Here is a 27,514-nt window from a genome sequence, read left to right on the forward strand (position 1 = left end):
GAAATTCGTTTCAATTTTTGGGAAGAGACACAATAAATCATTTTAGAGGCAAGAAAGGTCAAATAACTTAGGACAGTAAATGAAATTCTAAGCAACACAATAGACGTAAAGACAGGGGGGGGGGGATACAAAGGTCACTCAGCAACAGTTAATCCACTAATGGCTATAGAATAGCCGTAACGAGATTAACGGCGGAGGAAGGTAATGGCATGATAAAAGGTAGAATGCCGACGAAGTTTTGATCCATGAAAAAAGCTGGGGAGTGTTGAATATTTCATCCACACCGGCCGGTTGGGAGGTTAACATCCACTTGATTTATATAATTTTGCATTGCTGAACTGAAGTCTTTTGGCTCTTTATTTTTTGTAAATCATTACAAGTGTTTTTTATGAATGTGACTACAAGCAGACACCATCTAATCAATGAAAAAAAAAAAAATTCTTGACCCTCTTCAGGCACCATTTTACCATTAACTTCAAGTTAAAGAATAATATACATCAACAAAATTATGGATTTGTGATAGATTGCCACTTTTCATTTCTAGCAACAAATCCATACTAACAATTTGAAAAGTTGGCTTTGGGCAATGTACTCAAATATTAGGATTTTTTTTTTAAATGTGTAGTTCCCACCCATGAACGGTTATTATAAAACTATAGTACATTTTGTACCGTGGGTGGGCTAAGATTTTTTTTACCATTTTTTTAAATCAAATTTAGATTTTTTTTTTTTTTTTGTTATTTATTTTTACATAGGCCAGAAACCTTGCTGTAGAGACCAAACATGGAATTTTTTAAAGCCAATTCAGGCCTCTGATAAGCGAGGAGGTGGTCTCATGCCAAGCAATGAAATTTGTCTCCCACAACCTGTTGGTTGGAGAGTGGGTATGCTAACCACTCGGCCAACCACACTCGCAAGCTCATACAGTCTAACTCTATGATGGCAATACATTGACAATATCCTAATAATTTAGTTCTGCAAAATAGAAAAGATAGAAAAGTTGTTCAGTATTCAAATCAAAAACAAATTTCAACCCAAAGCTTGAAAAAGAAGGTATTCTTCCTCTCCAGATATCATTAAAAATAGAGATACCAGCTTTCCATGCAAAACACATGCATGATACGTGGTGTGAGAGTGTTGGACCTGGTTATTGGTTCAGAGGTTATATGCATAAGTAAGGTGTCCTCGTTACCTCCAGTTGGTGAAAGCGATCATATGGTATTGACTTGGGAGGTTGCAAAATCTGTGGATTTTTCTATTAAGAAGGGGTATGTACGGAACTACAGGTTAGGCAATTATAACAAGCTTCGGAGTGAGCTTGCAGCCATCCCATGGCAGAACATATTGCAAGGGAAAGATGTTAGCAGTGCTTGGGATAAAATCAGCGGGTATCTGAGGAAAGCAATATCAGATTGTGTCCCCATGGTTAGGAGGTCAAACAAGGCCGGCATTAGATGGATGAGTAGTAGTATCAAGCTTGAACTGCAAAAAAAAGAAAATGTTATGGAGAATTTACAAGGAGAAAGGCGATCAGGACACCCATGAGCAGTACAAGGCTCAAGCTAGGAAAGTTACCAGCATAGTAAGAAAAGCTAAATCAGATTATGAGAAGACCTTAGCCAAAGAGATCAAGGGTAATCCCAAAGAGTTCTTCCGCTATGTGGCAAGTAAGAGGAAGAATGACTTCGGAAGGATAACCTTAGTGGGTGCTGATGGTATTGAGGTGACAAAATCAGATGTAATAGTCGAGTTACTGAGTGATCACTTTTCAAAAGTCTATCACCCAAGTGAGGATATCTCTATACCTACAGCAATACCTAATGTGAGAATTGAAGCTAAAGAATCAGAGGTATTAAATATATTGCAAAACTTAAATGCAAACACTGCGGTAGGCTTAGATGGAATATCAGCTCGGGTGTTGCGTGAATGTGCAAATGAATTGTCAACCCCTCTCACCTGGATATTTAACTTAAGTTTGAACTCTGGTATGGTCCCTAGGGAGTGGAAGTTAGGCAAAGTGGTTCCTTTGCATAAGGGTGGCTCTAAAACTGCGGTATTGAATTACAGACCAATCACCATCTCAGGAGTAGTGGTAAAAGTATTGGAAAAGTTGGTTAAAGACAAAATTCAAGAATGGGTGGATCAGGATATGATACTCTATAGAGGCCAACATGGTTTTGTTAAAGGTAGATCCTGCCTTAGCAATCTATTAACTATTCATAATAGAATAACATCTGAGTTGGACAAAGGAACTGGCTACACAGTGGTACTTCTGGATTTTGCTAAGGCTTTTGACAGGATACCCCATAGAACACTGTTACGCAAATTGGAGCAGATGGGAATGGATATTAAATTGGTGATATGGATAGGAGAATGGCTCAGGGAGAGATACCATAAGGTGGTGTATGGAGGAGCCGAGTCCAGAATGAGGCAGGTGACCAGTGGTGTGCCTCAGGGCTCTGTGCTTGGGCCAATGTTGTTTAATTTGTATATAAATGATATAGGAAACGGCTTAAAGGGAGATATTCAGTTGTTTGCTGATGATGCAAAGTTGTGTAGTGCAATAAAAAATCAAGCTGATGTTGAAAGTTTGCAGGAGGATTTAAATAAGCTGGTAAAATGGGCAAAAGAAAATGGATGTCAGTTCAATGTGGAAAAGTGTAAAGTCTTGCATTTTGGGATTAAAAGATTACCAGCTGTGTACTACATCGATGGAAAGGTACTCCAAGAGATTGATGAGGCTAGGGACTTAGGGGTATTGGTAGATAAGGAGATGAAGTTCAGAGGACACATTGCTAAGGTGTCCAAGATTGCACATAGGATTACTTGGTTGTTGAGGAACACACTGACATCCAGAGATAAAGAGGTTATTATTCCCCTTTATAAAGCATTGATACTTCCACATTTGGATTACTGTGCTCAGGTCTGGTCACCTGGATTCCTTGGAGATGAGGAGGCTGTGGAGAGGGTTCAGAGAAGAGTGACCAAGTTGGTGAGTGATATAAAAAATGCTCCCTACATTGATAGATTGAGAGCTTGTGGATTGCAGAGATTGGTTGATAGGCGAAGAAGAGGGGATATGATAGAAACATTCAAATTACTAAAAGGTTTTTATAGGATTGATGCAGGGGAAATGTTTCAGCTGTGTGAAAGTGATGGAAGAACAAGAGGTCATCTCTGGAAATTAAAGAAGAGTGTGGTTAACAAAGGTGTCAGAACAAGGTTTTTTGCCTGGAGGGTGGTGAATGAGTGGAATTCATTGCCTGACTTAGTTGTGAGCTCTTCGTCTGTAAATGAATTCAAGAAGAGATATGACAGATATTGTTTTGCTAGTTTGGGTCTCCCGCGATGAGTCTACTGACTCCATGGAGATACCCGTAATAATAATAATAATAATAATGATCTCATGGTGACATGGATGGCTAATAATCCTGGTTTCTTTTGGTAACAAAGAGCACTTCATTTACTAGTCTAGCTGTAGAAAATAGGGTCTGCTGAATAAGGAACAGTAAATACTAGTGCAATACTGGATCTAATGTTTCTTAATCGGTCTGAGAAAAGAAGAAAGTTTCAATGGTCAATGCAAGCATTTTACCAATCGTTAATTCCAACTAAGGTTCTTCTTCTGGTAGAAGTGGTAGAGGGGAGTGCAGTTATTATTATTATTATTATTTTTACAGGCAACTCTAAGGAGTCCTTAGACTCATCAAGGGAGGCCCTAAACATCATGTCAAGAACTATCCAACATTTATGCAGTATCTATCATACTTTGCTTTAAACTCCTTCACAGTCATGGCACCCACAACGTCCTCTGGCAATCTATTCCACTCATTCACTACTCTCCAAGTAAAAAACCTAGTTCTAACACCCTTGCTAACTACACGCTTACTCAGTTTCCATGGATGGCCCTCTAGTTCTCCAACCAACAACCTATTCTGAAAAATTTCCTCTGAATTAATCTCGTAAAAATTCCTCAATGATAACGCCCCTTTTCTGCCTATCAACCAGTTTCTGTAACCCACAAATCTTCAATCTGTTTTCGTAAGGTTCATTCCATAGACCTGCTACCATGTTGGTCACTCACCTCAGGATCCTCTCCACCTCTTCCTCCTCATCACCAAGAAACCTTGGTGCTCAGATCTGAATGCAGAAGTCAAGATGGGATCTTATCAAGGCTCAATAAAGAGGATTAATAACATGCTTGTCTATGCTCGTCAACGTATTCTCAGTAACCAAGTTATCTGATGAACCGCTTTAGCCACTTTTGCTCAGTGCCGACTAAAATTAAATGCTCTATCTACTAATACTTCCAAGTCTCTGGTTTCATCAATTCCCTGGAGTACAATTCCACCAATGTGGTATATGGATCGTTTGAAAAGTTTGGTAAAAAAATAAGTTAAACACATTTTTTTGGAAAAAATCACCTTTATTTCTCAACATAGTCTCCATCGAGGTCTACACATTTAGTCCAGCAAGTTTCTAATTTTTTCATCCCATCTAAAAAGTAGGATTTATCAAGTTGTGCAAAATAGTCATTGATAGCCTTGATGACATCCTTGTTCTAAGAAATTTTTTCCCACAGAGCCAAATTTTTAAGTTTGGAAACAAGAAGTCACACAGGGCCAAGTCCGGAGAATACAGTGGATGTGGAATCAATTCGAACCTCAATTCGTGCAATTTCATGTGTGGGACGGTGCATTGTCTTGATAAAAAAGCACTTTTTTGTGGGCCAATCTTGGCTGTTTTTTTCTTAGTTCTTCTTTTAAATGGTCCAACAATGATGCATAATAGACTCCTGTTATTGTCTTACCCTTTTCCAAATAGTCTATCATGATAATTCCTTGGGAATCCCAAAAAAACAATGGCCATCACCTTCCCAACTGACATAATAGTCTTCGCTTTTTTCAGTGCTCTTTCACTGGGCATTGTACACTGTTTTGACTGCTGCTGCTTGGACTCAGGTGTGTAGCGATGGATCCAAGTTACAGTCATAACGCGACGCAAAAATCCTGCAAATTGCGATTAAACATTGTTAAACACCGTGCTGAAATGTCTTTATTACATGCATTTTTGATTGACAGTCAACAATCAAATCACCCATTGCGCACACAGCATTTTCATGTGCAATTTTTCAAGCAGGATATTATACACCAATTCAGTTGAGATGCCTACAATCTCATCAATCTCATGCACTTTCACTCGGTGGTCTTCCATAACGATGCCATGGATTTTGTCAATCATTTCCTTCGTAGTAACCTCAGTCGGGCATCCAGAGCACCTAAAAATAAATAGTCTCGTGCAGAGTACCCATGAAACTGCATCTAACTCGGCTTTGATCAGCATGGACGTCCACTTCTTCAAATAAAAGTGTTTTATCACTGCATGAAACTCGTTTTTATAAAAATTGCAAACACAGTTATTTTAAATGTTTGCCAAACAAGAAATACACGTTGCACGTGGCTAAAATTTTGCCAGGGGGTCATGAAAAAGACAATACATGCCGACATTGGTATCAATGAACGAATTGTGTCACTGTCTACTGGAAATTTACCAAACTTTTCAAACAACCCTCGTACAGCTGGTAATCTTCTTTGTCAATGATCTCTTATGCTTTTAAGCATCGAAATTTTGCCAAAGAGATTTCCATGCCGTCCTGTCCAAGGCACTTTTGCTTCTTTCCAGTTAATTCCTTTCTTTTCTAATTTTTCTTTAATTTCCTTTTGCCAACCTTTCCTGGGTCTGCCTATGTTTCTTGTTCCTATTTTCTGGCTTTCATATATAGTTTTTGATATTCTTCCTTCTACCATTCGAGTAAGATGTCTAAATCACTTCATTTGGGCTTGTGTTATGAATTGGTTCAGAGATGCAGCTTGAAGATTGTCTCTTATAGTTTGGTTTCTTATTTGATCTAATCTTGTTTTTTGTGCCACTTTCCTAAGATATTTCATTTCGATTGCTTGTAGTTCATTTGCGTTTCCTGTTGTTAGACACCAAGACTTGCAACTATATGTTAATGGTGGTACAAACACTGAACGGTATACTGCCAACTGGTATTCTGGGTAACTTCTTTCTTCTCTAGGAAAGAGCCTCTCAATGCATAGAATAACTTTGTTCCCATTCTTATCCTGTTGTTAATTTCTGTGTCTATCTATGATCCCAGGTATTTAAAGGAGTGGACTTGTTCCAGTTCATGATTCTCTATTTTAATTACTTGTTTTGATTGGTTTCTAGATATGATCATATTCCTTTTCTTTAAAGATACCAAAACATTTTATACTTGGTTTTAATCCTTTTCCTAAAGGAAGCAAAACAATGTTTTGAGCGTGAAATATATTCATGTCTGAGCTACTTGTATATAGAAGCTAATGACTTCATATCACTTGCCTTAGTACGTATCCCATAATGCAAGGATGCAAGACAGCCTGATAGTATTAGGAGAAAGAAAGAAAGACAGATAGATGGCATGGGAGATAGAGAAAAGACCTCAGCTCTTTTACATCATCATATAGCCAAAGGCTATTATTATTATTATGTCACACCTCCAGGGAGTCCAAAGACTCATCGAGGGAGGGCACCTACTCTCTGTCTCCACCACTTAATCCACAAGACTGCAACTACCATCATTATTTACACCAACGCCATTTACTGTCCACTACCACCACTAGTATTTTCAGAGACTCACAAACATCCATGCCCAAGGTGGGATTCGAACCTGCAGCCTTTTGGGTGGAGAGCAGATAATCTAACCACTCAGCCAACCAGGCTGGCAATCAGTTTTCCTTTTTCACCAATCTCATATAGATGAACAACCAAAAGACCAACTGAAACTAAAGCACAAAAATGACTGATACCTAGGTGGTTAGCCCCATCTGGGTTAACTGCATTGAGTTGGCCTTCTCTGCCTGGGATTGCTCTCCAGTCATCCCTGCAATTGACTATAAGACCACATTGAATTAAGAGGATGAAACTATTTAAAAAATCTCTCATGGCCAGAATTTTATCTTCCCCTGGTGAATATTGCATAATGTGGGTGGTCTACACCAGCGCTTCCCAAACTGTGGGCCACTGCCCTCTTGGGGGGGGGGGCATACGTTTTGTTGAGGGGGTTGTGAAATAATGAAAACAAATTTAAAATGTTTTAAGACACAGAAGTTTTTTTATAATCTTAAAAGAAACGTATTTAATTTTTATTATTTATTTTTTGTTCTTTTTTATATTTTAACCCCTTAACATACAAAGATGTCTGTGACACGTCTTTTGTTTATTGCACTAAAATTGATTTTGAATTTTGGTTTCACATATAAATACAACCGAATATAGATGCTAGACAATCTAGACAATTTCCTTGCAGCTGAGAAAAGTTGCCAATGGCGTGTATCGGCTATTTCGTTTGCATTTGCACAAATTCATCATTATTTTTCAAATAATGATGAATTTGATCCAACAAATCACCCTCGCCCAAAACATTGGCAGAAAAATGATCGCTTTCTGATTTTTAATTGGTACGTTAAAGGGTTAATGGAAAAATGACACATTGGTGTTGGTTAACAAATTTTACTAATTGGGTATTTTGGTGCTTAATGAATATTAGTAAATATATGCTTATTCATATAAGTTTCATTTCAAAGGTATTGATAAGAAGCAAAAAAAAAGCTTACAAATGCAAAATCTTGAATATAAATACAATAAATATTATAATATATGTCTGTTTTACGATTTTTTTTCCGATGGGGGGGGGGGGGCTGAAATATTTTAATTTTTCCAAAGGGGGCCTTGGCATCCACAAGTTTGAGAAGCACTGGTCTACACCATCTAGTGATAAATTTGATATCTCCTAGAATGCTTCTTTCTGAATACAAAAATCGTCTGGCTGAACAATAAAATTTCCACAATACAATATTATAAAGCATTTGGATGTCATATTGCTGGTTTTCAAATCCATGTTTCTTTCTAAGCTTCCATAAATGGTATTTTAATTCATGAATTATAAAAATCAAAATTCTCTTTCCATTGCTGACAGGTGGTGAGTATTGTAAAAAAAAAAACCTGTTCTGTTGTAAGTAATGGAATGCTCAGCACATTACATAATCTGTTTCAAATATGCAGGGCAAGAGGGCAGCTGTAGAAAGAAATTTCTACTGTTTCCAATCAGTAACAGATGTCACAGATTGGATCTCCGATGTTAAAATACCTCCATTTGATGGTATTGACTGGAAGGCAGCCATACGCAATTCTCCAAGCAAGATCCCACCTGTTAGGGTACCCTTGGAACTTCATCAAGTTATGAAACAAAATATTGCTGTCTGTACCTAACTCTGTAACTTCGCGGCAAAAGAGATTAAAGATTTCTTTATATCAAATTTTACTTTTTTTTAATGGAAAGAATGTCAATTCCAGAGTGTTTTAGAAGTCTTAGAGTTACGCACAGTGTGTTGAAGTATTCAGGACAGCTTTAGGACCTGCATAATCATTAACTCCAAACAGGAGAAGATGAAAACCCAAGTAGTACCGGAGAAGGTATGCACATGTGTGATCAGTCTGCAATATTTTATGTATTTTAGAAGCTGCATTGCTTAAATAGCAGAATTTTAAGACTGGAAATTCAATTCCTCCATTCTTCTTTGATAGTTGAAGAAATTCCTTTTTAACTTCTTGGTATCGGCTGGACCAAAAAATTTGCAGAGGTTTACTATATAACTGCTTTTCTTCAGCTTCTGTGATGTCTGTAATATTTATTATGTACAACTGAGGAGAGTGGCTCTATTTTCCACTCTTCTAACATTTCAAAGTTCTTGTATATAAGTTCTTGGAATGGTAATATTGGGTAAGTGGAGAAGGGAATTCCAAGTATAATGAAGGGGTTCTCTCTCTCAGGGGACTAACCCCTGAGAGAGAGAACCCCTTCATTATCAAGATCCCACTTTCCATAAACTTTTAATTTTGTCTTGTCTGCATTAATAATTAATCCACTGCTTTTGCTAAATTTTTCCAAAATACCAAAAAATATAAATATATGGAATCATTATCCTTCAAAATTCCCACTACATCATCGGCAGGGAGCCAGACCCAGGAGAGATACCAAGGTTGAAGTAATGCAGAAGTCATGTATAACTCATATACAAGTAGCCAAAAGGTGAATGAACTTATTAATAAAAATCTCTGGATGAGAGAAAGATGTAGAAAGTTTTTTTTACGTTGGGTATATTATATGTTAAAGATACCAAGTATAGATCTGCTTATGGGGGCGTAGTCAATTATAGAGTTTTCATTTCTCCTGAGCTCTTCCCTGGTAAACTTGTGGATTTCTTTATGTTTGAACATAATATTCACTATTATTAAATTATTCATAAGGCAAATATTAATTATTCTTTCTCCATTATTATTCTGGGTTATTTCCTTCCTTGTGATCCCAACATTTATTTTGTTTCTTCATCTAATTGATTCCCTACCTGGCCGTTAAGATCTCCTAGCAGATCTCCCTTGAACTTCAATTGTTTTTTGTAAGAGTTTGAAGAATTCATCTTTAATTTCTTTATTAGCATTATCATTTGGGCCATATGCAACAATTACAGTGAATACTTGGTTACCTGATTTAAAATCTATAGTGATCGTCAACAACCTTTCATTTAGTAATATACTCTTTGAGATCTGGTTTAATTATACATGATACCCCTTGTTTTCCCCCATTCTCTTGAGTTTACCCCTGAATAGAAAGGGGATTAGCCTTCAGTACCCGAGTCTGGTTGTGGAGCTGCCACCTTCGAGGCCCCAGACCTGCCTATGAGAAAAGTGCTATCCTATTGGTCGGCAGGAGGTATTTTATTTCCCTCCTAGCCTTCATAGTAAACAATAACTAGCATTCCCTGTTCCGCCACCTGAGGAAGTGCCCGATGGGGATTACAGGTGTCCCCCACATGGGAGCTGGTAATCTTATCACTCCAAAATGCATAACCTTACACTTTGCTACATTAAACTGACATCCATTCTCATTTGCTCAGTCTGCCAATCTATCCAAATCATCCTGCAAAATTTTGACATCATCTGTATTAACTATTGCTCCACCCAACTTTGCATCATTGTCAAATAACTGAGCAGTTCCTCTCAGATCCTTTCCTATATTATTAACAAACAAAATAAACAGCAGTGATGCAAGAACAGAACCCTGCAGCATGCCACTAGTCACAGGCCTTCTTTTGGACTCTACTCCTGAATAAACTACTCTCTGATATCTCTCCATCAACCACCCTCCTATCCATCTCACCAACCCTATATCCATCCCCATGTGCTACAGTTTACTGATTAGAATTCCATGTGGTATCTGTCAAAGGATTTTGCAAAATCCAGCAATATCACTGTATTATAAAACGTGAGCAAGTTACTGGCATGACCTACCCTTTACAAAACCATGCTGCTAATATACAGTATCCAGTATCTAGACATTCTTGTATTTTATTTTTGACCAACTTTTCCAAAATACTCTGACAACTCTTGATATGCTAACTAGTCAGTAATTTGCTACATCAGTCTTGGAGACTAAAAAGTGGTCGCATCTAAGTTACACGCGGACCCTGCATAGGAAGCGGGATTAACGAGTAGTGAAAGAAGTCTTGGAGCCTCCTTTATGCAACTGAAAGAGGGGGGGGACTATTCCCCCCTTTCCACCCCCTTGGGACTAACCCAGAGCTGAGACCTCGATTAAACAATATGGTCAAGGGCACTGACAATTCCCTTGCTGCTTCATGTAAAACTCGAGCTGGTATACCGTCTAATCCCACAGCTGTATTCACATTAAGGTTCTGTAATATGCTATGCACCTTCATTTCATTTACCTCAGTTCCTGTATAAGCCTTTGGCTTTCTCACCCACAATATCACTAACTGGATGATATACTCTCGCAAGGCGTTCACTTAGTAATCCTACTTTTCGACTGCTTTGGTTACTTCCCTATCATCGACATTCATTAAAATCGTTCTGCATTTATGGGCACATTAACCTTTTTTTTTTCATATCACTAGAAGAGACAGTTGTGTCTTGAAATCTTTTTAAGTTGCAAACCATATGTAGGTAATTATACGTAATATGTCATCAACAGGATTTCCATCATTAACAACAATGAGATGAGATGAGATGCCATAAAGATCGAAACCAGTCTAAGTAGTGGCTTTGGCATGCATTATGGGAAAGCCACTGAGTTCGAGTCATGTTGCCATACCACCTGTATTCAACTGCAGAAGGAGTGCGCTTTGCATTATGGGAAACTAGAACAATTATTTTGAATTCATGAGTCTCTATATACCCTATCTACCAATAACTGTCCAGACACACCTGTTATTTGAAGTTGTGGAACATTCCAGGTTTGTTAATAACATAGCAGGAAGCAGTATTTCACTGTAGCAGTTGAATACAGGTGGTATGGCAACATGACTCGAACTTGGTGACTTCGAGAGAGGTGTCATTGTGGGCTGTCACATTAGTGGCATGTCGATATGTGTCATTGCTGCTCAACTAGAGCATCCAAAATTAAGTTAGTGATGTGATCAACAAATGGAGATGTTCTGGCATTACTAGTGCAGGAAAGTCACTGAAAATGACTGACAGGGGCACAAGGGTGTTAAAACGGGTGGCATGCAAAAACTGGCTACAGTTGGCACAGACCATCCGTGATGAGTTCCAGAGCATAGTAGTAGCATGGTGAGCATTAATCTGTATGAAGTGAACTCCATTTAATGGGTTTCCATGAAAAGAGCAGCAGCACACAAGCTGACCATCAAAACAACGAACAAGGCAGCTCATCTGGCCTGGTGCAAAGCGTGTGTGAACTGGACAATTGACTAATGGAAAAAACGGTACTCTGGGGCGATGAATTACAGTTCACCTGTTTCCAGTCTGATGGCAGGGTGTGGGTGTGGAGGCAGCCTAGTGAACATTTGTTACCACAGTGTTGTACCCACAGTCAAGTTTGGTGGTAAAAGAGTAATGGTATTGGGTTCTACTCCAAGCCAGCTGAATAGCTGGCTTGGAGTAGGACCACTGGTCGTTGTCCATGGTTCCATGATATTCTGGATAATCAGGTGCTGCCCTACACTGTAGAGTTTTCATGGAATGGACCCATGTTACTATCAAGACGACAATGCCCCATGTCACAAAACTGCAGCTGTTATGGAATGGTATGAAGAGAGGTATTTACGACTGCCCCGGCCTGCACAGAGACCTGATCTCAACCCCACTGAAGACCTGTGGGATGAATTGGAGCAGCATACCCTTGATCTGTCGCTGAACTCTATGCTGTTTTGATGGAGGAGTTAAGACAAATTCCTCCTGATGTCTGATGCACATTGTGGAAAACCTTCCTCAAAGGATGCAGGAAGTGATCAAAGTCAAAAGGTGGATATACCCGATATTATGGTTTCAAATGTAAATTGCTCAAGTATCTGGACAATTACTGAAGATAGTGTACATATAGCCTAGTTGTGAAGATACTTGTTTGCACACACTTGAATAAAGGATTAAACATGAATATAATTTCTTATCAAGTTTAATTTAATTTATATATATATAAAAAAAAAGATGCTTTTTTATTCCCATATAGGGAGTAGGCAAGGTTGTTTCCATATGAAAAAACTTTTTACAACTAACAGCAATTATGTTTGAATACATATAAATAAAAGGGTACAGTGTGATACATACACTCAAAGCTACATGCATTCTGTAATATTTCCATAAAGACTAGGTTTATGGCTGAAGCAGCTGAGGCTATGACTAGTGTATTGCCTGTTAATTGTGTGTGTGTGTATTCTTCTGAATATGCCTGACCTGTAGGATGAAAATGCAAGTTCCTGGAATGGAAAGTCCTGCCACCTCCATATAAGACTAGCAACGAACATCAGCTGAAAATACCATAAATGTAGTTACAACCAAATCAATATAATTAGGTTTTTAGAGTCCTGATCTGGAGCCTTAGTATAAATGGAACTCATCATTACAATGATATCTAGCTCAAGTCACTGTTAGCAGCACAAAGAAAAGTAGATTTTATATATATATATATAAAATGATATATATACATGACCTGTCTCATGACACAATGCACCTTGTCAATGTGGATGTCTGTTGACCTCTTTTCAAGCAGTGTAATTCTTCTGTATGAGTACTGACAACTGGTCTTAGTGAAATGTTGATGTATTCTTATGCTATATTTTTAAATAAATAGTTCGTGTAACATATTTAAAAATTTGGGTATTAACCTGGAAAACAAATGTCTTCTTAATATTAATTCTCTAAGACATTTCTATAATTATAAGAGGACCTTATAATTTGTTAATACAGACCTAATCATGTGATCCAGAAGATATTTAATAATTTCTTGGTTTACTAATGGAAGGATGTCAAACAAGGCTAAAAGCTGCTTCTTCTTCTCTTCCTGATCATGCAAATCTGAATCAAAAAATGCTTGATCAGATAATTTAATCTATCACAATATAAACCAAAAAGATTAATAATTAATTATTAATCTAATTGTACTTATACAAACCTGAATTTTAAAAGTACTATCTGTAATTCACTTTTGAGAAGGTAGTGGAGATGGGAAAGGGGGAGGAAATTATTTCATATCAGTAGAAGTGACAGTTGTTTTGAGATTCTTCTTAAGTCTAAATCACATTCATTTAATCAATCATAACATGATGACTTTTCAGTATATTTAATTATCAATAATGAAAACGTGGAGATACTGGATTACCAACCAGCATCTCCACAGCAGAAAACAGAACTTGTTACACAACACACAATACTCAATTGCGTAGCAGCAAATTCTTCAACTGTAACTGAAAGAAAGAACTAATGTCCTGTCATGGCATCCTCTAGAGTTGGATAAAAAGGAAGTAAATTCAGAAGTCAGGTTAGTTGTCTTAAAATGAATGCCTTCCAGATCTTCGGTAAGTTAATACAGCCATACTTTTTGAGGTTAGGGGACTATTTCATAGCTGATACTAATTCTAAAAATATTGTATCCGACTTGTATTAAGTTCTGTATGGTATAGTTTGCTTCTTCCATTTAATCTAGAGTGACAAGGTATGTGAACAGGTCATGGTCTGACAGTCCAAACTTACTACTACTACAACAACAATGAATGTAGTTTTTAGGTTCTTCAAAGTGGATCTTAACAGATCTACTGGTCTATCCACAATACATTAACTGTAGGCACAAGGAATTATATATGCTCTAGGATATGCAAGTAGATGAAGCTTGGATTATACAGAATAGATGAGTTTTGCTATTCGGGGTGTGGTTTAAGAATGGCATGGAGTCTATATTTATGAAGAACTTTAATTATCATTTCAAATGTACCTTCGATATATCTGTATCAGATGAGGTATGGAAAAGATAACTGTCAATAGAACACAAATCTGGCCCTGTGTGTGTTTTGAGGATGCATACAGTTGGGATGGATGATATCTAACTGATGTGTCTAGGAAAGGAAGACAGTTTTTTTTTTTTTTTTTATATTATTATTATTAAACTATGAAGAATATTTTTGGTTACTGGATGTTTACTGCACCAATTTATCTCTTGGCAATATGGTCAAAAAGCAAACACATCATCTACTTAGTACAGCTAGACTGTTCATTTGTGTGTGTAACAGTGCTGACTGCATTGTTACACACATTATGAGTATGAAAGAGTGCAAAGATAATATCAGAGTTTCATTGAGGGAGGCTACATGGTATGTCATTTCTTGAATTCATTCACAGTCCCCAAAGGTAAGCTATTACAGTCGCACACTATTCTAGGAAGCCTCTGTAGCTCAATCGGTATAGACGAAGCCCTTTGGTCGGAAAGACCTGGGTTCAATTCCCGTCCATGATGTGAGGAACTTTATCTGGTCTCTTTTGACTAAAGGTGAGTAAGCCAGTCTCATACAGAGGTAGAGGGTTTTTTCACCTGGAAACTCAGGTTTTTCGTCCTTCAGAACAGGCAAACTGGCCCGTTAACACACACACGGATTTACAGTAATAAATACATATTTAATCCTCGGTAGGAGGGCTCAATCAGTCCTAAGGGACAGTTGAGGAATGGGGGAAGAAACCCCACGTGAATAAATAAAACTACTCTAGAAGAGAAAATTACCTCTCATCCCTTTCTTGACTGCATTTATTTTCAACTTTCATGGATGCCCTATCATCCTCTCCCCGCCTTCTATAAAATAACATCTACTGGAATCCTGTAAAATCCTTTCAAAAATCTGCACATCTCTAAGATATTATCTCTCTTTCTCATGTTTACTGTAAGTCTACAGTCCAGGATTCTTAATCTCTTCTCAATCTGCATTGCACAGTCCTGATGTCATGTTTAACATTCTCCTCTTTAAACTCTCCACTATATTTGTATCACCAAGAAAACCAGATCTTTGCACAGTGATTCACAAGGTTGTATCAAAATTTTGTAGAGAGAGACATTTTGTCGACACATTTTGTACAAAATGTGTCAATGTAAACAACACATTAATGGGTGTTTCAGTACTGCAATTATGCTCTCAGTTCTCTACAGTCTCTGCTATACAACCATTTAAGTTCAACATCCCTGGCCAAGTCAGTTTCTTCTAGCATAATCCTAATACATTATACCATTCAATAGCTCATTAAACCAAAGTGCATAACTTTACTAACATAGAACTGATAGACATGCCCATAATTCCAGCTTATTCAAATGATTCTGAAAGTAGTGCATGTCAATTGCATTCCTCTGCCTACCTCTGCATCACCAGCAAACAGATGTATCCTATTAAATTCTTTTTCATGTCATTAATGTAAAAGCTGAATAACAGCAGGGTCAGATCACTGTGTTACATCACAGATCACCTCAAACATTGTCCCCCCCCCTCCACTATTTTGATATGGGTCATCAGTAATCTTCCTATCCAAACTAGTAATTTACAATTTAATTTTACATCCTCTAACTTTTGCAACAGTTTTCAATATTGAATCCTAACAAAAGCTTTAGCAAAGTCCAAAAGTACTATGGTGCAACCATTCTCTTCATCAAACTCAACTGTAAGATTATCATAAATCAAGTTGCTAAAACAGACCTTTCCTTAGTAAACCCATGCTCTTCATTCAAATTATATATTCTCTGTCAATAATTCTGCATGTGATCTCTTCCCACTTTTCCTAAATCTTCAACTCCACTCTAGACACACTGATAGGTCAATAGTCAGACAGTCTATTTGCACAATCCTTTTATAATCCAATTTTCATACATACATTCCACTACTGGAATCTTCCCTGTGCTTAGATTGAAATTATACATACAGGTCAAAGGGACAGCCAGTTCAACTAAATACTCTTTTAGCATCCATGCTAATATCCCATCAGTCTCTAATGCCAAATTCTTATTCTTATGCAGTAGATCTAGTACTCCTCTAAACCTGAATTCCTTTATTCAGTATAGCGGTAGTCCTGAACGCTACAATTGCATTCACCAGACTGATGGCTATTAAGAAAATTGGCACTCATTTATTGAACAATCTCATCTGCCACTTGAATATCATCCACACTGATGAGTTATTCTTTCACTTTCATTCATTCTTTTATTTCAACATAAGGACAGAATTTTTTTGGGGCTGTCTTTAGTTTGCACAACATTTCATTTATTATTCACGTTCAGTACAATGGCTGTAACTCTTCTGGTGTATCTTATAATTTTAGTAATTGACATTATACTTTATACACATTGTATTTCATGTCTTTTTCTTAAGAGGAATCTCTTGCTTAACAAGACTGCACATCCATTTCACTCCTACACAATTTATTTTTCATACTCTAGAGCAGTGGTTCTTAACTGGTGTTCCATGAACTGGTTACAAATGTTCCACCGGTGAAAGATGTCACATGACACAGTTCTGAGTGTAATAAGATAGTTATCTGGGGGTAAAGTTCTATTCCAAATTTTAGAACTTAATAATGAATTATTGGATGTTTTCAAAATGTAGGTACAGATGTAAAATGTCTTCAAAATGATATTTGGTGTTCTAAAATGGCATATTAAGACAATATATTTTTTTTAATCACTTAAATAGCATTAATACACGTATCCAAGGGAAAGATGAAAATATTTTGACATCCACTGAACAAATTTTCAGCTTTTCAGAAAAAAGTATCTCTTTGGAAAAATCGCATATCAGAAAAAAATACAGTAGATATGTTTCCTTCACTTCATAATAAAAATGTTGAGGGAATAATTTTCATTATAACACATTTAACAATATTGGAAGAAAAGATTCGGCTTGTACAAAATCCAAAATTCGAGTTACTTTCCTTCTATAAATACATACAATTATGACTGGATGCGAAATCTATTTGGCATAGTTAATACAACGAGTTGTGAATTTTTGTTACAAGAAGAACAATTAGTTACCTTGTCAACGGATCGTACTCTAAAAATGAAATTCTGTGAAATAATTTGAGGAATTTTGGATTTTTGTCCAAGCCGAATACCCAGCTCTCTCCAAAAGGGCACTGAAAATTTTGTTACTGTTTTCAACAACATATTCGTGTGAGCCTGGTTTCTCAAAATTAACCAATATAAAAACTAAAAAGCATGAAAGACTTACTAATATAAACAAAGAGATGATTGTAGCTATATCACATATTAGACCTGATATTGCTGAATTCTGCAAAAGCTGACAAGCTCAAGTATCACATTAAAATAAGTTCCATTTTTATAAAAGGCAAGTCGATGCGTTTTTTATTGTTAGTTTTATGACCCTAATGCTTTTGGTGTTCCCCAGATGTTTCTTATAATCAAAAGTGTTCCATGACTTCGAAACGGTTAAGAGCCACTGCTCTAGAGACATATTTGATATTGCATCATTGACATATTTTTTAAATACAGGTAACCATCATACAATGCAGTACTTATACAACGCGGTTTCGATATAACGCGGTCTACAAATTGTAGTATCCCTTGTTCAATGCGGTTTCGATATAACGCGGTCTATAATTTCTAGTAACCCGTTATTTATTTATTTTTTTTCATATTTTTCACCGTGGGACTTAAAAATCAAATTTTAGGTTCGTTAAATTTGTGTCTGCCCGTATCGCGCAAGTAGTTATAAGTATCGAATTTAGTTTTATTGCATCACTGAATAAGGTACTGTACAGAGGCTTTTGCAGTCTGTGTCATTCTCAACAAATAGTGCAATTAGAGACAGATGGAATAAAATGGTGCAAAGTAATAAATCACATGTCCCTCTCTCACAGAAACTATGCTGTACAGACTTAAGCAAAACCATATGTTGCACCGAAACACAGTATCTAACCAAAAACTATTGTCCAATTTTTCAATTATGAAATAAGTGTTTGTTTTATTGCATTTGAAATTCTCGATGTCATTATGACAGATCACAAAGGCTAACTTAAAATAAAAGACTACCAAGAATTGAAACATGCCATTTAATGAATGTGTGAGTTCACCTGCCACCTCAAATGCAGAGAAGCCATAAAATTCAACCAAGGGTTGAAACGTTTGTGTGAGTTGAGCCAGTCAGTAATGAGAAGTTCCATTGGAATGATAAATGACACCCTGTTGTGAATGTGTTAAAACTAATAGTGAATGTTTATGACAGTTTCAGATGTTATGGAATTCGATTGAAGAGAATTAGCATTTCAACTCAACACTTGTGGGTGCTTTTGTCTTTGGGTCGTGCGATCTTTTGTTAATACCGCACCAATCATGTGAACATCTTTATAGCTGCTGTCTTGTGTAAAACAAAATTCAGCTTGTACGTATTGTAACAATCAAAAAAAAAAAAAACTTGAATAATTTATGAGTGTATAAAAGGATATCACCTGTAAATTGACATGCCAGCAAAATTCTGAGATGTGCCACTTGTATAAAGTGTTTATTGTTGAAAATTGTCTTCATTTTCTGCCAAGAAAAGCGCATTTAAGAATGTGCTTTTCCTGGCAAATAAGTGTGTTATTCTCAAGCTGAGCAGTTTATTATCTGGTGAGTTACATACATATGAGAATTATACAAATGATATCCAAGAGATTTCAAGTGGTGACGACCTCCAGCCACTTAAAGAACATCTACGAAATGTTATTTCTGAAGACAGTGATGAAAATTAAAATATGCGCTTTATTTTATTGTGTCTAAAACATTTATGCATTATGTGCAATGAAATTTATGTACAATTTGTAATTTTTATAATTTTATACTACATATTTGTCTCATAGGTTATGTTTTCTTAACTTATATGAATTACCTGAATTAAATAAAAATATTGTTTTTGTTGGATATGTCATTGTTGTTTATATAATTAAAAAAAAAAATGATTTCGGAACCTAGCCCTACTTTTTCTATGTGATCTAAGTCTTGTATAATGCGTTTTATATAACGCAGCATTTCTATGGAACCTAACATCCGCGTTATACGAGGGTTACCTGTACTTCCAACATCCTTCTCATCTAGCAACTGATACTATGGGACTGAACCTAGTATTCATCAGTAGTCCTTCTGATGGCTCTCATATTGTTTCTTGACTTTTTCTGATTCCCTAATTGTCCACCTAATAACTTGTTTTAGTCTAAATATTTCCAAAGTTAATTCATTCTTGATATCCCCGTTAATTTCTGAAATGGCACAATTTGCTTCATTGGGAAAAAATCTCCTTCTTCAGAAATTTCGCTAGCATTTCTAACTGCTGCTGCTATATTATTATTATCCCAAGACCCCATGGAGTTACACTCATCTAAGAAGTCCCTTTTGTCATACACACAGCTAATCACACTGTGCCTTAAAAACATTCAAATTCTCTGCATAAATCACACTCTAGACAATTCATTTCACTCATTCACAACTCACCATGCAAAAAACATGCTTCTTACTCCCCTGCTCACAACTTCCTTTTATATAGCTTCCAGGGATGACCTCTTGTTCTCTCCTAATCTCCCACCATTTTATGAAAAACCTCTCCAACATTAATCCTATAACAACCCCTTACTAACTTGTACATCCTATCATATCACTCATCTTTCTCCTATTGACTAGACTCTGCAGATGACATCTTCTCAACCTTTCCTCATATTTGACATTCCAGAGATCAGAAACTACTTTAGTCAGTTGCTTCTGGACCCTTTCCGACATCTCCTCATCCTTCTGAAAACCAGGTGACCTGTTCTGTGCACAAGTAGTTCATGTGTAGCCTAATCAGACCCTCATACAATGCAACAAGAAACGCCTTACTTCTATAAGTCAGTGTCCTCTGCATCATTCCCAGAATTCATTGTGTTGTCCTCACAATTTTGGCAATGTGTCCTCTAAATTTTAGATCCCTATTCACCATCACCCCAAGATCTCATATTTCCTACACCTTGCACCCCCAAGAGTAAATTCTACATCCCATCTTTATTTTCTTAATTTTAAAACCTCATTTAGCAACATTGGTTTGACATTCTCACTTCTGTACTTATACACTCAGTCCATTCAAGGCTTCTTGTAAGTCCACAACATCTGCAAATAACTAAATATCCCCATTCAAATCTTTCCAAATATCACTAACATACAGGTTATACAGCAATGGCCCTAAAACACTTTCCTCTTTTGGGATATGACTTCTCCATACACAACTTTTAGATACCTATCAGACAGCTAATCTCCAATCCAATGCATTAACCTGTCATGTGGTAATCTATCATGAGCCTTTGCAAAGTCTAAGTACTGTGTGAGATGTAAGATGCGGATCCAGTTCCCAAGTTAAATGATGCTATCACCTTATTGTAATAAGTAAGTAGATTACTAAAACATAACTTCCCTTTAGCAAATTCATACTGTTGATTAAACAATAATATTGTTGTCAACCCAATTCTGGATCCTGATTCTCATCAGTCTTTCTAACACTTTAACCACAGCACATGACACACAGATTGGCCTGTAATTTGATGCTTGACTTCTATCACCTCCTTGATGAAGCAGTACAATCATGCCTTCCTTCCCCTCCTTTAAAACTTGATCCAATATAAGACTCATATTAAACAAATATATCAAGCTAGATATCAACTTCCTGGCACATTCTTTCAAAATACAAATTGATATATCATCAAGTACCACAACCTTATTAATATCAAGTTTTCTTAATTCTCCATATACCTCTTGTTCACTCACAGTTAGTCTCTTCTCTTCCCCTTCCATTACTCTCAAACTCTGTATGATGTCATCACAAAGATGAAATACCTTTATAAACTGCTCATTTAATATCTATATCATCAACTATATCCTTCTGAAATACTTATCCTGTTACTATACGGTCTCTAATCAATGTCATCTTCCAATAATCATTCTTTTTTCTACAGGCTGCATAGTGAAAGAACTCCCTGGGAATTTTTTTTTTTGGCTTCATTAGTTAAGTGCTGCTCATACTGAACTTTTGCTACCCTTACGAACTGAGTCACCCTCTTTATCTGTTCTTTGTATTCCTCATGGAAAATTAATTATTACCGCTCTTATGTTGCCTTTGTAATGTCTTCTTACTCTGTGTTGAATGCTTAATATCTTCAATTCATCCATTTCACACCTACCTTATTTATTCTTGTGACCTTTGGAATACATTTAGACATGGCTTATATTAGATAGTACTTGAATAATATCACCCTATAACTCCAAGCTGTCTCCTGAACTTCTCATAATCATAATCACCAGCTTGTAGTTCTATATACCCTTTTCTCAGAGAAGTCCTCACATGGCTGGCAATCACCCAGGTAATCACTTCATGGTCACTCTCACCAACTGGAGGATGAGAGTAACCATGAAGAGTGACTATAATAGCATCCTCTGATGAGATGATCAAATCCAAGTTCCTCAATCCTTGTGTGCCTCTGTTACATACTGCCTGAGGTAGTTGTCCCTCAAAAAATCAAGAAATAATTAAAATCACCCATAATGATTACTCTTTTCCCATTTGCTTGGATAATTTGCTTATACATTTCCTGGTCACTAACCTCTACATTACCAGGTCTATAGCAACATCTAACAAAGTATTTCATTTTATTCACCTCTATCTCACACCATACTGTCTCAAAACCATTGCCACTATTTTCCCCTTGCATCTCTACCTTGTATGGAAATGACTCTTTTTCTATCATCGATAGCACTCCACCTCCCCTTTTACCTTTTCTATCTTCACTAAATATACCATATCCTTCCATCTCTGTTCCTGTCAGGATGGCATCCTCATCCAGCCATGTCTTATGTCAACAATTGTTGACATAAGACATGGCTGGATGAGGATGGGTTAACAAACTCAATCAATGCAACCGCAATGAGTTTGAAATGCAATGAAAGAGCACCCACATAAGTGGACGCTCTATCACATCACTTCTTACTTGTTCAGATTCACTCTCTGCACTAATTACTCTCCCTTCCAGCAGAAGGGAGAGTAATTACTCACACCAAAACTATTCAAATACAGTCCATTACTCTTATACAGTTCAATTCTTTCTTTAAACTCATTCTGCAAATTAACAAACTGCACTCTTTTCTCTTCACACATTTCTGTTAACATATCATTCATAATTCTTGCTCTTCCCCTCATCTCTTCACTGTCATACCTGGGCAACACACTGACTACCTTTCCTATCACACTTTATCTTTTATCCTTCTCAACAACCTCCTGATACCCAATCTTGCATTCTTCTTGTTCCCAGTCAAGTCATTTGTCCCTACTACCACTACAAATTCCTTTGCTTACTTAGTCCTTATATCCAATGCCTCAATCACCATTCATTATACCTCCAGGAAAACAAACCTTGTGCATCTTCTCGTCCACACCTCTAATAATCAAATCACCATACAACACCACTCATGGGGGTCTTTCATTACCATTTTCATACAGATCCCCATGAGTGGCGTTGTATGGCGATTCAATCTTCCCTCTTCCATACATATCTACAATTCTCATAATTTCACCCTGCATCCACCCCCATCTTAACCAACTCAGCTTTCAGATCCTTTTTTCGCTATCATTCACTCTCACTATTTTATTGCCAGTCACACACACACTTGTTCACTGTCATATGCTCATCATCTTCTGCCATTAATTGCACTTTGTTCATCATCATCATCATCATCATCAAATTCCTGCCATGTACCCTCAAGGGGTGTACAGGATATGACAGTACTACATGAAAAAATTACATCATTACTAACTTCCTATCTACAATTTTCCTCCAAATCAGTCTGTTACTTGTCAAGACTCCAACATTATCAGATCTTATATTTCTATCGTCTAAGGCACTTTGTACCGTATCAATCCACCTATATCTTGGTCTTCCTCTGGGTCGTTTTCCTGCCAACCTGGCAGAGAACACTTGTTTTGCTAATCTTTCCTCTCCCATTCTATTTAAGTGACCATACCATCTGAGATTAGCTCTGCTAACGCATTCCTGGATGCTGACAATGTCAAGTTCTTTCCTAATATCCTCATTTTTAATATGATATTGCCATTGATGCCATCTGTTCACGCCTCTAATCTTTCTCAGGACTCTCATATCTGCGGTCTCTAGTCTTTGGTCAAGTGTTTTACTTCTGACCCAGCTCTCAGATCCATAAGTTAAAATTGGTTTGAACACAGTCTTGTATACAGCTAATTTAGTGTTCCGACTAATTTCTTTCTTATTCCATATGAATTTATTCAATTGACTTCCCACGATACCAGCTTTGCTGATTCTGTTGTCTATTTCTATATTTAGTTTACCATCTTCAGTAAAAATTGTGCCTAAGTAGCTGAAATGTTTTACTTGTTCCACAGGTTTTCCATTCACAACACAGTTGACATTTTCAATGATTCTGCCTATTTTCATTGTCTTTGTCTTTTTATTGCTGACCTTCATACCATATCTATTACAACAGCTATTCAATTTAGTCAGAGAATCTTGAAGACTTGTAGCGGATTTATTTAGAAGTATAACATCATCCGCATAAAGCAAAGAGCTGACATTAACATCTCCAATTTTGATATCAGGTTTAATACCACATTCCTTCATAATGTGATCCATATAGATAATGAATAACAGAGGGGATAACGTACATCCTTGTCTCACACCAGATTTAACATTAAACCATCTTCCTGTACTTCCTTCAATTCTAACTGCAGACTCACAACTCAAATAAAGACTAAGTATTGCTTGATATAATGCCCCATTGACACCATATAACTGCAGCGTATTGAATAGCTTCTCTCTTGGCACCTTGTCATATGCCTTTTCCAAATCGACAAAACTTAAATACAGATCTTTGTTATATTCCCATGCTTTCTCGACTATTTGTCGTAAAGTGAAGATCTGATCCTGACAGCCTCTATTTGGCCTGAATCCAGCTTGTTCTTCACCAAGCTTTTCTTCCACAATTCTTCTCAACCGTTTCTCAAGTATACTTGCATAGATCTTGCCAGGGACACTCAGTAGGGAAATACCTCTGTAATTCTCACATTCAGTTTTATTTCCCTTTTTATAAATGGGTACTATTAGAGCTCTACTCCAATCATCGGGAATTCGTCCCTCTGTCCAGGCTTTCTGAACTATGCAGTGCAGCCACTGTAAGACTCTTATACCACCATACTTCAGCATTTCTGGTCGAATATCATCTACTCCTGCTGCCTTTCCACATTTCAAGCCTTTGATGGCTTTTTCTACTTCAAGTATGGATATGTATTCCTGACTGCATGCCTGGTCAGTGTTTTTTATCACTGTGCTGTCATCACTGCTTGTTTCATTTAGCAGTTTTTCAAAGTAATTACTCCATACTTCAAGGATATCTTTTTCTCCTGTTTTCATTTCACCTTTATCATCTCTAATTCCTTTTACAGCACTCTTTCCTCCATTCCTAAGCTTCTTCAACAACCTCCAGAATATTTTGCCACCTTCTTGATATTTATTTTCTATATTCTTGCCAAAGTCCTCCCATGACTTTTGTTTAGCTAGTTTTACACACTGTTTAGCTTTCTTACATTTGTCTCTGTATTCTGTAAGAGTAAAAGCTGACTTATTTGCCAGGAACTTTTGATATGCTTTCTTCTTTTCCTTCACTGCCTCTTTAACTTCCTGTGTCCACCAGGGAGTTCTGATTTTTTTATCTTTGCACACAACCTCACCACATGCCTCTCTGGCAGAATCAATCAATGTTTCCTTTAGAGTTTGCCACTGAATCTCCAAGGTTTGATTCCTGTTCTCAAACTCTTTCATTTTCTTTTCAATAATATTTCTGTATTTTAGTCTACAGTTTACATCTGAGAGCTGCTCAACTTTTATTCGCTTTAAAACTTTCTTACATGTTATTCTTTTCAATATGAAATTCAATTTTATCCTGCTCAAGACTAAATAGTGATCACTTCCAATTTCAAATCCTCTGTACACTCTGGTGTCCTGCACCAGGGAGAAAACATCACTATCAACAATAACATAGTCAATGAGACTTTTCTTATTCCTAGCCTCTTCTCTCCATGTGAATTTGTGCACATTTTTATGTTGGAACATGGTGTTAGTAATAACCAGTCCATGTCCTGAGCAGAAATCCAACAGATATTTGCCATTATTATTAGCTTTGCTCTTTTCTCCAAATTTTCCCAAAATATTTTTGTATGTCTCACAATCATTTCCTACTCTACTATTTAGATCCCCAACAAGGACCAACTTTTCCTTTTTCATTGTGTCAGTTGCTTTTTCTAAAGCCTCAAAAAATTCCTCCACTTCTACCTTAGTAGAACCTTCTGTGGGACCATAGGCACAAATAAGTCTCATTGTCCAGTTCCCCATTCTCATATTTGCCCACATTACTCTACTTGAGACTGACTGCCATTCAAGAAGATTAGCCTCGTATTTTGTGTTGAATACTATGGCTACTCCTTCTTTTCCTTGATTGTTATTGCCTGAATATAACATTTTGTATTTATTGCTCAGAAAGATCTCACCAGTTTTGGTCTTTTTTGTTTCAGTCACCCCTATTATGTCGATCTGGTACTTATCTAATTCCTCAGCTAGCTCCATTTCTTTGCCATTCAGGCTTCTTACGTTGATAGTACCGATCTTTAACTCTGGTGATGTTGAGTTGGGGTTTGTTTTCAGATTTGTTCCAGTAGCTGACTTTTCGCTGTTCGCCCTGGTTCCCTGGCAAAAACAACGGGGGCCTTGTTTAACCGGGCGACGCCCCAGCCGGCATGAAATTTTGTCATGTTGTACCATCATTTTTTATTTTGGTTTAACCAATAAGAATACAATTTGGTCGGCTAAATCCCAAATTGCCAGCCCATCCTCGTTCGTTCAGTATCAAAGTAGATACCCAACAGGGTGCACCACGAGAAGGTGAGGATTGGACATTAGGTCAGAAGCCCTGGTCGGTTCTCCGCATTCCTTTAAAGGCTATGTGGAGGTCTCCTCTCAGTTATACAGCTTTGACCCTTAAGCACCCCTGCACTTTGTTTTTCAACATTATTATTGTCTACTTAATTGTTAATTTCACTCTATTTTTTATTTATTTTTATTTTTTAAACATTGGATAAGTTATCATCTGCTTTATCATCAATCGAACTTTTTTTTCTGTGCTATCATTTCCACACACTCTCCTATATTTGCATAATCTTCACCTGCCAGTGACAATGGCATGTTCCCTGCCTTGTATTTAAACTCATATTTAAGCAAGATTCATGGTCCATCAGAATATCACACTTCTTACATATCCACACTCATTCTTTTCTCTTATTCAGCTTCTCTGCATCTCTAAATGCATACATACATATATACTACACTCATGGCACTGTATCATCTTTTAGAAATCTATGCTGTCTACCTTATTTGTGTTTTGCACATACCTATAAAGCCATTTGTCTTTCACTGCCATGTTGTATCAGTGTGCTAAGTTTAACGATTTTGTAAACAAACTTAAACAAACAAGCCCATATACTACAAACAACACTGCAAGCACACAACTTCTACCTCAACTCTTACACATAAATACACTTATTTACAATTAATTAGTCAAAAAAAACTTATCTGGACTGGGAGCTTTATTTACACAACCTTCCAGCGATACGCAACGTGGCTATCTCAATTATTATTATATTCTCTTCTATTATATCTATATTCTATTCTATTAATTCTATTATTATATCTATATTATTATTGCAAAGTTTTGGCACCATTTTACTATTGCAGTTTCCAACAATATATCAGGAAATACATCAAATACCATAAATGTACAAAAATCACAGTAATATTACTATAAAAAGACTAATTCTATGAAATTAGTCTAATTGTTGTGCCCTTTGATTGGTAAAGACCTGAGTTTGATTTGTGTCATGACAAGAGCAAACTTTATATAGACTGTTTCAAATGAAGGCAAGTTAGTCAATCTTTTACAGACATAGTAGGAAAATCTTCAATCTGAGTTTCTCCCAGAAAATCAGATTTTTTCAGTGTACAGACAAATCAGCCATGAGAACACACACAATTTACAGACAAGAAATAC

The 27,514-nt window shown here is 36.8% G+C and overlaps 1 protein-coding gene across 1 annotated transcript in view; it reads right to left on the minus strand.

The window, feature by feature from the left end:
- The window catches only part of RhoGAP1A (Rho GTPase activating protein at 1A), a 587,523-nt gene that overhangs the window by 19,335 nt on the left and 540,674 nt on the right, over positions 1 to 27,514 (minus strand). Inside the window, exon 23 of the mRNA XM_090414103.1 lies at positions 13,329 to 13,434. Coding sequence (XP_090270229.1) covers positions 13,329 to 13,434 — 106 coding nt within the window. The remainder of the gene's footprint in view (positions 1 to 13,328; positions 13,435 to 27,514) is intronic.

This window comes from Typopeltis vanoorti, chromosome 24 (genome assembly GCF_054136105.1).
Source record: "Typopeltis vanoorti isolate ZY-2024b chromosome 24, IOZ_Tvanoo_1.0, whole genome shotgun sequence".
NCBI lineage: Eukaryota > Metazoa > Arthropoda > Arachnida > Uropygi > Thelyphonidae > Typopeltis > Typopeltis vanoorti.